This window comes from Condylura cristata, unplaced genomic scaffold, assembly GCF_000260355.1.
Source record: "Condylura cristata isolate star-nosed mole 26May11 unplaced genomic scaffold, ConCri1.0 scaffold00006, whole genome shotgun sequence".
Classification (NCBI taxonomy): Eukaryota; Metazoa; Chordata; class Mammalia; order Eulipotyphla; family Talpidae; genus Condylura; species Condylura cristata.
The window spans coordinates 43,542,030-43,554,984 of record NW_004567107.1 but is presented as its reverse complement, the minus strand read 5'-3'; the positions used below and the strand labels follow the sequence as shown (position 1 = coordinate 43,554,984).

Here is a 12,955-nt window from a genome sequence, read left to right as displayed (position 1 = left end):
TTTATGTTGTTGTTTCTTTTAATATCTTAATATATACATTGTTGTGTTCTTTTTTAATGTGGTTATCTGCTACCTCCTGCACTTTGTTTTCTAGGTCTTTCTATTGGCTGTTATTTCTCCCAGTTACCTTTCCTCCTTCTTGGCATGTCCATTAAATTTTTTAAAAGTGAACATTGTGAATGTTCATTTGTTGAATATCTGGATTTTTGTGTACTGTTTTTTAAGGATTTATTTTTATTTATGCATATAAGAACTGGGGTGTAGCTGAGACACGGGTTTGAGAGGATTCAGCAGAGACACAGTGGGAAGCAGAACAGGCAGATTGACCAAAATACACTGCTGAGGGGAGCAACAGGTAAGACTGGAGAGATCTGCTGCACCATGTGAGTTAGCCCCTGGCCGAGGGTCAAACTCATGCTGCAGTGGCTGGCAATAGCTAGGTGGTGCTGAGACTTTAACCCCTGTGCCCTTTATGTACTTTCTATAGAGAACATTGGACTTTAAGAGATTTTTTTTTTTATTTATGCATACAAAAACTAGGGTACAGGCCAGAGGTATGGTGGAGGGGAGAAGGAGGATGAGAGAATTCATCAGAGACAAAGTGGGGTACAGAACAGGTAGATTGACCAAAATACACCGCTGAAGGGAGCAATAGGCAAGATAGGAGAGGTCTGCTGTGCCTTAGAGTCACCTCCCTGACCGGTGATCAAACTTGTGCTGCAGTGGTTGCAGAGAGCTTTATAGTGCTGCACTTTAACCCCTTGTGCCACCCGGGAGGCTCCAAAAGCATTGAACTTTATAATGAAATGGCAGGGAGTTGAAATTATTATAGATGAGTTTGATTTTCTTTTACGATTTTAAGCTGTGTAATTGTACATCTAGAATAGACCTCATTCCAGCACAGCCCTACTACTAAGAGTATGACCTCCCTGGAGTCTTCATTGAATGCCACCAAATAATGACTGAGGACTATTCCAGCTGGTCTTCTCATTGTGTGTAAGTTTATTGAGCTTGCAGTTTCCTGGTCATTCTTGCCAAATGTTGTAAAGATTTATTGTGACTAGTGTTCAGCAAACTATCAGGAGGATCCCATTTGGAAATCTAAATCTCTTTGTCATAGGTCCTTCTTTTTGGAATTATCTCACAAGCTGTAGGTGTCTCATTCTCCTTCATGTTGATTTCTGCCTCATCAACTCAGTGGATTGTTTGGTTTCCCCCTTCCTGTATTCTTGGTCTGGAAATTCCTTTTAGTCAGAAAGCTAGATAGTTGTAGGAATCACCTCATTTGGTTCACTTCTTGGGATCACAGTTTGATATTCAGTGTCTAAAAGCATTTGTTTCGTATTTCTGGTTAGTTCTATGATTATTTACACGAGGAGGGTAAGTTTGACCCAGTTATTCCACTGTTACCTCCAAAAGGGGTTATTTCCATGTTTTTTTTTTTACTTTGACATAGATAATATAGCATTGTTTTACCATGTTCTTTAAAATATAAATTGCTTTCTGTTTTCTTTCAACATGCATCTGAAATTTGTGTTGAATTATTTCATAAATGCTGTTATATGACTATTGCAGTTTATCCATTTAGCTGATGAGGTAAACATTTTGGATTATTTATAGTGTTATCATAGAATGCTACCAGCAGCTTTCTTGTAGTGTGTCCTTAAAAATGGAGAAACAAAAGTGTGTGAGAAAGAGCAGCTGTGCTTTTAATCATATGGTTGTGGAAAGGTCTTTAATATTTTAGGGAAGGTTGCCACAATGCGGTCCTCTTAAAGTTGTTGTGAAGAGTTATATTCATAAAGTAATACATATTCTTACCAGTTTGTATGAGCTATTTAATAAGTAACAGCAATAAAATATCTTAGGCACCTTAAGATATTTAGTAACTTCAAGTATAACCTTAATACACCTACTTAGCTTCCCAACCACAGATTAATCTTTGAATTTTTTAACTCACCAGTCATTTCCCCCATCTTTTTTTTTTTTTTTTAAAGATTTTATTTTTATTTGTGCTTACAGAACTGGGGTACAGGCCAGGGGCGGTGAGAGGCTTCACCAGAGACAGAGTGGAGAGCAGAACAGGCAGATCCACGAAGTACACTGCTGCGGGGAGCAGTGGGCGGGTCAGGAGAGGTCTGCCACGCCATGCGGTCACCTCCGGGACAGGCGGGAATTGAACTCATGAGAAAGCGGCTTTAGATTCTCAGTGCTGTGCTTTAACCCGCTGCGCCACCAGGGAGGGCCCATTTCCCCCATCTTAAATATTGTCCAATATATTAGTTCCATCTGACTCATAGCTGCCCAATTGTTGCTGCATTTCAAGTTTTCATTTTAAAGCCTTTCCTTTGTTCATGTTACACTTACTCTCTGCCCTACCACTTATATATACAAAAACCTCATAGGTACATGTCTCTTATTCAGACTTCTCTAAGTTTCAGAGTTGATTGCTTACTTAACATGTTCTCTGGATGTGCTATTTGTTTGTCAGTATCAATGTCTTCCATTAGAATAATTAGAAATTCAAAGAAGGTTTATTTTCAAGGGGTTTGGAATATAGCAGGATACTAAGAGCTGAGGCTATTAACCAGGGCAAGGAAGCAAGGAATAATTACTGTTACCCTGATAAGAGTTACAAAGAACTACATTGAAAGAATACCTAGCCCAAAACAGCTTTACAGAGATGGAGCCAAAGAATAATTACTTCACTCTACTTTCCTCTGAAAAGCTAGAGAAAGAAGTTTCCCACTGAAACAGATAAAACCGTAAAGTGTAGAGAGCCAATTTAGAGGCAAACAAAAGGAATATGGTGTAGAGATCTTGAAATACATTGCATGTAAAATTAGCTACAGATAGCATGACTTTTCCAAAAAAAAACTTGGTCATACTGTATATAGTTTTCCTGTCTTGGTGAATGGCACCACTGTATGTTGGATTGTACAAGTTACAAACCTGGGATTCATCCTTAATGCCTTATTTTTCTTTTCTTTTTTTAAAGATTTTTGTTTGTGTGTGTGTGGGGGGGCCTCCCTGGTGGTGCAACGAGTTACCACAGCCACTGCCGCATGAGTTCAGTCCCCAGCCAGGGAGGTGACCCACAAGGAGCAACAGACCTCTCTTATCTCGCCCACTGCTGCCCTCAGCAGTGTACTTCATCAATCTTCCTCTTCTGCTCCCCTACTCTTTCTCTGCTGAATCCTCTCATCACCACCCGCACACCTCTGGCCTTTACCCCAGTTCTGTATGCATAAATAAAAGATACCTTTTTTTTTATTTATATATGCATACAAGGACTGGGGTGTAGACCAGAGATGCAGAGGTAAAGATGTGTGTGAGAGGATCTACAGAGGAGAGAACAGGCAGATATTGACCAAAATATACTGCTGAAGGGAGCAGCAGTTGAGTCAGGAGAGATCTGCTGTGCCATGTGGGTTAGCTCCTTGGCCAGGGATCAAACTTGTGCTGCAGTGGCTACTGATAGCTTCATAGTGCTGAGACTTTAGCCCCTATATCACCAAGGAGGCCTTCTTTTTCTTCACCTACAACTAATATCCATCCCCAAATTTTGGAATTTTATTTCCTAAGTCTCTCTTGAATCTATCCATTTCCCTTATATCTTCTCTGCCTCCATTCATTTCCTTCATCTTTCATTTAATCTGGTATGATCATAATTAATTTAACAGTACCCGTGCTTGCCTTATCCCAGCCTGTCTATTCTTTTCATTACAACTAGAGTCAATTTAGTATTAAGAATGAGACAAGTGGAGTTTGTTTACGTCTTATGAGCTTATCCCAAGATTTTCTTTTTCCCTCAGAAGGAAAATATGACATTTAAGGCAGCAACAAGTAATGTGATACATAGGCATGCTAAACAAAGCCTCCTTCCCTATATATAGTTACCATCTATCATGCTATCTAAGATTATGTAATTGTATCACTCTAAAACCCTGTAAGTTGGCCAACATTGAAAACCAAGAAAAAAAGATAGCAGGTGATGGTCTATATCAAAGAGTGATACATATTGACTAAGGTTGGTAGTCTGGCCATCTTTAAGTAAAACCTCGTAGAACAGCAGGCAATTAGCACATCAACAGAGATCCTGTTGATTGAGGAGACAGCAACACTTCTGGGGAATTTGTGTGAAAGAGCTAGTTAATTACAGTTGCTGAAATAGTCCTTTGATTAAGCTATTTGTGACCATAGCAGTCTCTTCATAATGGTAATTGTGGTCCATTAAGGAAAGATTAAATTACATTTTATATACCTAGTTTATTAAGCAGGAAAGTATCTAAAACATTTTAGATAGTTGTTTTTGCTTTTTTTTTTTTAAAGTTAAATTGGAACTTAGTTTTCCTCGAAGATGTTTCTGTTATCTGCATTATGACATTAGGTACAGCTTTGATTATTCAGCGCTACTTCAGCTGTACTAAAGCATCAGATCTGCTGATCTGCAATTTGAAACAGTTTGTCTTTCATTTGTGTTTCATATGTTTATATAAACTTGATATTTTATTGGCTTCAAAATCCCTGGAATTAAAACAAAATTGTTTTGTACATTTTTGAGAAATACAAACTTATTACATGACTTATTTTCATATTCTTTATAACAAAATAATTGATTTAATATAGTACTCTTACTGTTATTTGTGCTCACTAGCATTAGCATTTTGAACAGCTTCCTTCCACTGTAGTAATTCTCAAAATTACAATCCTGACTTCCCGAAGTAGATGTTAGAAAATTTATATTCTCAGTCATTCACAGGCATATTACCAGTCATATACTTCATAGGAAATCACAGAGGAGTAGCATGAGGTACCAGTTTGGGAGTTTATCTTTTGGCAGAGTTGACGATGGCAGCTTCTGGTTGTTTTAGCTTCCTCAAAATAGGAGTACTAAGTAGTGGTAGCAGTTTAGTCTTCTCTGAAGAATCTCCCAAAGTGTGTTTGAGATTCATATAGCTTTATAGCTTCTAAATTTGACACTCAGATCCTTCTTGGAATTTCATAGGCTCCTTACTAATGTTTAAGTAGATTGTTTTTCTGCTTTAACTAGCCAGAAGAGGTGATTTTGTTGGCAACTAAGAAGCTTGATTTGAACGCGTACATTAGTTTTACTAAAATGTAATACTATATATTAATCATTTTTGAAGATAAAAAAATGGCTTGCTTTCCTTTTTTCTTGTCAACAATTTGTATATGTTGTATTGTTTCCTCAGTTAATAGATTATCTTGATTAAATCTCCATATTTGTGGAGAACAGGTAATCTATGCTTTCTCCCCTTTATATTCTTTATACCTGGTACACATGACCTACAGTCTATAAAAGTCATAAAGTTAGGATACTGTGAAACCGTTTTCTTTGTAAAGCCATGACCAAAATAACCTCAGGCACAGCTTTGGTTCATACTTTATGCAGAAACAGGTCAGCACACTCCAGGTCATTAAGTAGTAGTAAAAAAATGGAACTTGCCTAGGGAAAAAAAAATGGGAAACTTGGGACCACTTTTGATCAAACATGTGGTGGTGTTCACCTTTTTTTTTTTTTTTTTAAATTAGCAAAGGGGTTTTTGTAACTATCTTCAGGCAGTCTTTGGGCATTTTTCCAATATTTAAGCATTAACCTTTTGAGAAAACCTTTGGACTTTTAGAAACATGCACGACATACCTGATAGTTAGTCCTGTACTTGTGAACAAGTGTTTTAATTAAGAATAACTTTGAAAGCTGTTTTTTAAAGAATTGTCATTGCCATCAAAATGAGGTTTGCTTCATTATTTCATAATGGAGCATCTTTAAATTTTTAATTTTACTTTAAGTGTTTGACAGCTATTTAAAAATCTGGCAGACTATAGACTTTAATGCTAGACTTTCCTTGGCAAGCTCCATTTCCTATACACTGCACTACTGAGGTATTCCAGCTTATGCTAGGCTGCAGCAGACATTCCAGCTTACTAGGTTGCAGCAGACTGAACTTCATTGCTACTCCTCACACCTCTTCAGTACTCATAGTCTGAGACTAATTAATTTCCATTGTTTTCTCCCCTGAATGGTACAAAAGTGTGATCACATCCTTTGAGTAACTTCAGGCAACACCCCACGGATGTCACAGCTTTTCCAGGTACCCAGCCAACAAAATATGTATTAATAAACACTGTTGCCATTTGTTATTCTTCCAGGAGTAAGCCAATTGCTGCTAACTTTCACCTACAAGTGGCAAACTATATATTTTAATTCTTTACTAACTCACTATAAAAAAGCCTGAGGAAGTTGTCATCTCACCCTTGAATGTCCTTAATGTTTTCATCTGTAAGTGGAATAATTTCTTAAATTACCTTATACTAACCCATATTGACCAAAGGTTACTGTAGCACTACTTTAGGCAAAAGCTCCTCTTTAAAAAGTGTTTGTGTTTCTGCTCCAACTCCCCTTTTCATTTTCTTCCCCAGTTGTTACTATTGATACTTTTACATCAGCAAAAATGTGGCAGAAATTGATTGTGACAGGTTTACCATAATCAACTTTAATGCCAAGCATTAAATATTCTAATAGGTGCAGTCTTCTATACCAAACTCAGAGTTATATTTCATGAGAAATAATGTGAAAACCTTTTTTTTTTAATATCAAGATATAGGAAAATGACTGTCCTCCTCAGTATAGAGACACTCAGTTTCATGGTCAGATCACAATAGCAATTAAACATATATAGACTTTTTAATACCATCTGGCTAATATTCTTTAACTTTGAAAAGTTGATCGAACAGACTTTTAAACTTGATTTAAGAATTTTTTTTATTTCACAAGTTATATAGTTTTTAAAGGTCACTTCTAGTGAAGCACTGCCATCTTGCTTCAACTCCAACTTCAAGTTCACTTAGGAATATCCATCTTTAGCTTTTGGTTGCATACTAGTTAATCTCCACATTTTTATTTGTTAATAACCATCCATAGATGGAAATTAAAGATATAATTCTCTTAGACTATTCCACTGAGCAAGAAGTTACATGCTGTATGTCTGTTTTTTAATTTGACCTCTTCTGCCTCATCTATCTTACATAATTATTGTTGGTTAATAAATTAGCTGTTTCTTTTTTTATTATTATTATTGTTGAATTTTGTAATTTAGTGTTTACCCACATGATTAACTATTGATTTTTTTCTCTAATACTTTTTGCATCTAAGAATCTTTCTGTGAACATACTTCATGATGTACATACTATAGAAGTATTTTTTTTCCACCTCTCAGTTTCATCCCTAAAAGCTCAGCATGGGTCATCTTTTCTCCACTTAACTTTTTGACTGTATGTTTTACAGTTTAAACAACTGCTTTGATGACTTTGTTTGCCAGTTTTAACATTTATTTCATTTCTGGGTAGTTTTGATTCAATTTTTTTCTTCATTATGGGTCTTGTGTTTTACCTGTTTTATTATGGTGGAACCAGATACTACTTTTTTTATTCCATACCATTGTTTTTTTTTCTATTGAATTCTTTGAAATTTCTTCAGCTCTACCTTCTCATTATGTGTAAAATCAGCTCAACTTATCCTTTGACTGTCCTACTTTTGTACCTGTATTTTTTTGTTTCTAGAAGTTCCTTATGTTTCTTTTTTAAATCTGCTTGGACCGTTTCTTGTTAGTTATTATTTTAATACCCTCTTTTGCTTCTAGTAATTTCATTTACAGGTTTTTCAAGTAGGTATTGTATTGGGCTTTAGGACCCAAATTTTTCCATGTGGATAGATTTAAAATTACAGTATTTAATAGATGCAGGATAATTGAGATTTTCATTCTTCTTTTGTTGGTTTTATTGATTTCTGAGTTTTTGTAAGCTTTTAAAAAAATTATCTCTTATATCAACTTGTTTCTAATACCTTTGTATTACTTATATCTGTAGGATATGGTGTAGGTCTACTTTGATTTTGGGTATTGTGTATTTAGTACTTTCTCTGTCAATCTTGTTAAGGGCTTATACATTTTATGAATATTTTTAAAGAACAACTTTTGATGATAATTTCTTTCGTATAGTTTACTTGATCTTTGATTTTTACTTTGTTGCCTTTGAACTTTGAATATTTGACTTGCTTTCCTTTTTCTAGTTTATTAAAACTTTTTGTGTCAGGTAACACTGGTTTGCAACATTGTACATGACTCAGAAGTATAGGCTCATATCTCTCCCCCTGTGTATTACCACACTACATCCACCATGGAAACACTCATAGTCCTCCATCATAATACACTGAGTCCCTTAACCTCTTTATTTTCTACCTTTGTCCTCCCTTCTCCCCTCTGGTAGCTTCAATTCTGCAGTTTCTAGGGTTTGTTTGGCTTGGTTTTGTCTGACCCTTTGTTTCTCTACATTCTACATGAGTGAAATTATATATTTGGCGTTCTCCTAATTTATTTTGCTCAGCATTATCCTCCCCCAGTTTCATCCACATTGTTGCATATGGCAAGAGTTTATCTGTTTGCTTTTTAGAGTTGCATAGTACTCCATTGAATCTGTATACCACATCTTCCTAATTCATTCATCTTTCTTTGGTCTCCTAGCTTGTTTCCATAGCTTTGTAAATAGTGTTGCAGTGAACATACAAGTGTATGTATTCCTTCAAATTAGTGTTTTTGCTTCTTTGGGTAGACCTAGGAGTCAAATTCCTAGATTTTGTGGTAAATCTATTTTTAATATTTTGAAAAACTGGTATACTATTTTCCATAGGGCCTTGACCAGTTTACATTTCCACCTGTTCCCACACACCCCCCAACAGTGTAAGGGGAGTCCTGTTTCTCCATATCCTTGTCAACATTTATTATTTCTGATCTTTCTGATGGGCCATTTTTACAGGCACAAGGTGGTAGTTCATTATGGTTTGGTTTGTCTTTCCCTGATCATAGGTATTACTAAGCATTTTCTCATGTGCTTACTGGCCATTTATATATCTTCTTTGGTGAAGTGTCTATTTAGCTCTTCTGCTCATTTTTTGATTGCTGTTTTTGAGGGAGTGGAGGGAGGTTTATTGTTGTTGAGTTCTAAAGTTCTTGTAGATCTTTGGAATTTACCTCTGGTCAGATGTAGGATGTAGAAATATTTTCTCCTATTCAGGAGAGTGTCTTTTTGCTTCAAGATAGTTTACTTTGTTTTTTAGAAGCTCTAGTTGATATAGTCCCATGGGTTTATTTTTACTTTTGTTTCCTTTGGTGTGGGGTTCAGTCCTCAGAGATATTCTTGAAGCCACAGTTATGAAGTATCTACCTGTGTTTTATGATTTCAGACCTACATCCAACCCTTTAATTCATTTTGTGCTCTTTTTTTTTTGTTGTTTGTTTTTTTTTTAAAGATTTATTTTATTTGTACATACAGAACTGGGGTACAGGCCAGAGGCTCAGGGGTGGCGAGAGGCTTCACCAGAGACAGAGTGGGGGGCAGAGCAGGCAGATGGACGAAGTACACTGCTGAGGGGAGCAGCGGGCGGGTCAGGAGAGGTCTGCCACGCCATATGCATATGGTCACCTCTGGGGCAGGTGGGAATCGAACTCATGCGGAAGTGGCTTTAGCTTCTCAGTGCAGTGCTTTAACCCGCTGCGCCAGCAGGGAGGGCCTTGTGCTCTTTTTTTTTTATATGGTGTGAGAATAGTGGTCTAGTTTTATACTTTTGTTACTTCCATTTTAGAACAGTTGCATCATCCCCACAGAGTAATTCTGTAACCTATGAATCATACCCTCTAATTTCAACAGTCCTAGGAAACCACTAATCAACTTTCCTTCTCTATAGATTTTAGAACATTTCATATAAATGATATCATTTGGTCTTCTGTGGGTAACTTTGTTCAGTTAGTTTTCCAGGTTTCATCCATGTTGCAGCATGTAGGAAACTTCTTTTTGGTGCCAAATAAAATTCCATTGTATGAGTATGCCATGCTTTATCTATTCAGCAGCTGATCAATATTTGGGGTGCTTCTGTTCTTTGAGTGTTACATTAATGCTACAGTGAACACTTATGGTGCAGATTTTAATGTAGACATATTTATCTTGGGTATATACTAAGGAGTAGAATTGCTGGATCACTTGTTCTCTTACTGTCATTTCATTGGATCTGACTTGGTATCTTTATTGTGGTTTTGATTTATATTTCTCTTGATGTCTAGTCATATTAATTTTTTAATTCATTTGTATGTCTTTTTTGGAGAATGTTTATTCAGATCATTTCATTTTATGATTGAATTGTTTGGTCTTTTATTAGTTAAGTTGTAAACATTACTAGTATTTCTAGATCAAGTTTCTTATTAGATATATGATTTGCAAAAGATTTCTCCCATACTCTTGAGTTGTATTCACTGTGGTGATGTCTTCTAAAGACACAAAAGTTTTTTTAGGTAATGTGCACTTTATTTTTTTCTTTTGTTTCTTGTGTTTTTAGTATCATTTTGAGGACACATTTCCTAATCCAAGATCACAAGTATTTATCTCTATCTTTTCATCTAATTTAATTTTTTAAATTAAAATCTTATTGCACAACAGTAAGAAATTTTTAAAGGAGAGAAAAGCACCCAGGATTACATCAGTCTCAGAGCCATTTATTTTTTCAATACTTTCATCCAGTTCAGTGAATATATTTGAATTATTTCTATTTTTTGTTAAGACCATGTTGTGTTCCAGTATTTTTGTGTTTAATCATGATATTCATAATTGTTAAAAATATTTTTTGAACATTCTTGTTTAACTTTTCACAATATGGATTTTCCCCTCAGGTGTGATCACCATAGTTTTTGCTTCACTCTCTACCATTCTTTTCCCTACCCCATATCTAATTTCCTACCTCTCTCCCTTCCACTACCTTCCTGAGTATCTCAGATCTATGGTCTGCTTTTAAGGTTCAATCTTACAATTTGTCTTTGATACTTTGTTTGGTTTCTCTTGATTGCACACATATGTGAATCTATCTGGTATTTGTCTGATATTTGTAATTTTTGAGGTTACATGATAGAACCACTCTTGCTTTCCAATTGTTTAATGCTTTGCATTTCTTATGTGCTCAAATCCAGCTAATACTAACAGATCACATTTTTGCTTCTATTGAATTGTTTTCTTAGTATAATTTTCTATGAAAGGGTCAAAGAATGTAAATATCTTTACAGCTCTTGGAGTTCTTCCAGAAAGCACTAGATTATGCTATTATGTGGTAAACATGCTTTAATTTTTTTCATAATTTTGAAGTTGATACATGTTATAGTTGCAGAATTTTAATTTGAGTGACAATGTCAGTGATAAATTTTGTCAATAAAACACAGGGTCAAGTTATTTGCCTGTTTTCTTCTGAAAGAAGAACAGTTGTACACCTAATGGGACACTTTATAATGATACTGAAAGCTAGAATAATACATTGCTTTGTTGACTACAGATTAATATGACATATTACTTAAAAATTATTATTTTCTGTTATTCTGTACTTTAAGTAACAATAGTATAATTTGTTAAATTTTCTTTAGGCTTCGGGAGCAGGAAAGAAAAGAAGCAGAAGAAGCTAGTCAAAAGGAAATTGAAGAATGGGAAAGAAAACTTCTAGCTCAAGCAGCTCCAACTTGCATGGAGACCATGTGGGAAATTCCAGCTATTGGGCATTTCCTTTGTTTAGCCCAACAAATTCTAAATTTGCCAGAAATAGTCTTTTATGAGTTGGAACGTTGTCTTCTGATGCCTCAGTGTAATGCTTTTCTATCTAAAATAATGACTTCTCTCTTAAGTCCTCCCCATCGTAGACCTACCTTACATCGAAGACCTACTTTGCCTTATAGGACCTGGGAAGCAGCACTGAGACAGAAAGTACAGCAGTGGTACACTGCTGTAGGGCAGACTGAAAATCCTGATAATTGTGCTGAAAAACTTGGGTTGTGTCCTCAGTTTTTTAAAGTTCTTGGTGAAGTTAATCCATTGGAAGAAAAACCTTTTCATGAATTACCTTTCTACCAAAAAGTGTGGTTACTTAAGGGTCTTTGTGACTTTGTGTATGAAACACAAAAAGAAGTTCAAGATGCTGTACTTGGACAGCCTATTCATGAATGCAGGGAAGTTATCCTTGGTTATGATTATTTGGAGAATGCTTATGTACATTTTCCACAGTTCTGTGGTGCTGATGTACGGATTTATAAACAAAGACCTTTTCAGGCCCCAGAATTTCCAGTTCCACCCATTAAAATACAAAGAGTACCTCGGATTAAACTGGAGAAACATAAGTGTGACTATGTTAGTACAAGTAATGGAGAACATATGTGTAGTAGAGAAGGCCTGCCCTCTACCTTTAAGAGAGAGCAGGAAATTAATTTTGATCCAACTTGTTTCCCTGCTAAAATGAACTTGGATAATCATGATATTTCAGCTGAAATGGAAGTGAAATCCAACTGTGAAATAAGAATTCGTAGATCCTGTGAAATTAAAAAAATTGATTCTTGTAAAGAAAATTTGGAGAAACCAGGGAGTCCAGGGGAAGTTACCAGCTTTGGAGGGCCTCTCAGTCCAGGTGAAATAAGGTTTATAGAAAATCAGGATAAATACGATGAAGCTTCCAGAGTAAAGTCTGAACCCAGTCCATTAAAAGAAAATGCTCTAAAATCTTGCCAAATACATGTAAATGGAAGTCACAGTGATCATCCAGAGATTAACTGCCACAAAGTTGTAAGGGATTTTCTATTTGAGCAGTCACTGCAGAGCCACAAAAAACTAAAGCTAACTAAAATGAGGGCAAAAAAGAAGAAAAAGAAAAAAAAGAAACTGAAAGATGTTTTGAATGAAAGCCTACAGAGAAAACGTGAAGGTCTTCATTCTCTTGCATTCAAGTCTTACAAACCTGAGATCCAGAATAAGTTACTAATCATCAAAAAGAAAGCAAAACACAAGAAGCACAAATCTGGTAAGCTAACACAAGTGGTTAAGAGTTACATTTAACTATACTTCAGGTTCTTTCAATCAA

General features: G+C 35.7%; 1 protein-coding gene across 2 annotated transcripts in view; it reads left to right on the top strand.

Annotated features, from left to right (window-relative positions):
• KIAA2026 (KIAA2026 ortholog) overlaps nt 1-12,955 on the top strand; it is an 83,133-nt gene that overhangs the window by 27,709 nt on the left and 42,469 nt on the right. The window contains exon 3 of one of the 2 annotated variants that reach the window (XM_004677648.2): nt 11,478-12,895. In XM_004677648.2, coding sequence (XP_004677705.1) covers nt 11,478-12,895 — 1,418 coding nt within the window. Of the gene's footprint in view, nt 1-11,477; nt 12,896-12,955 lie in introns of those variants that run through there. The other variant, XM_012721508.1, reaches the window with a different exon arrangement.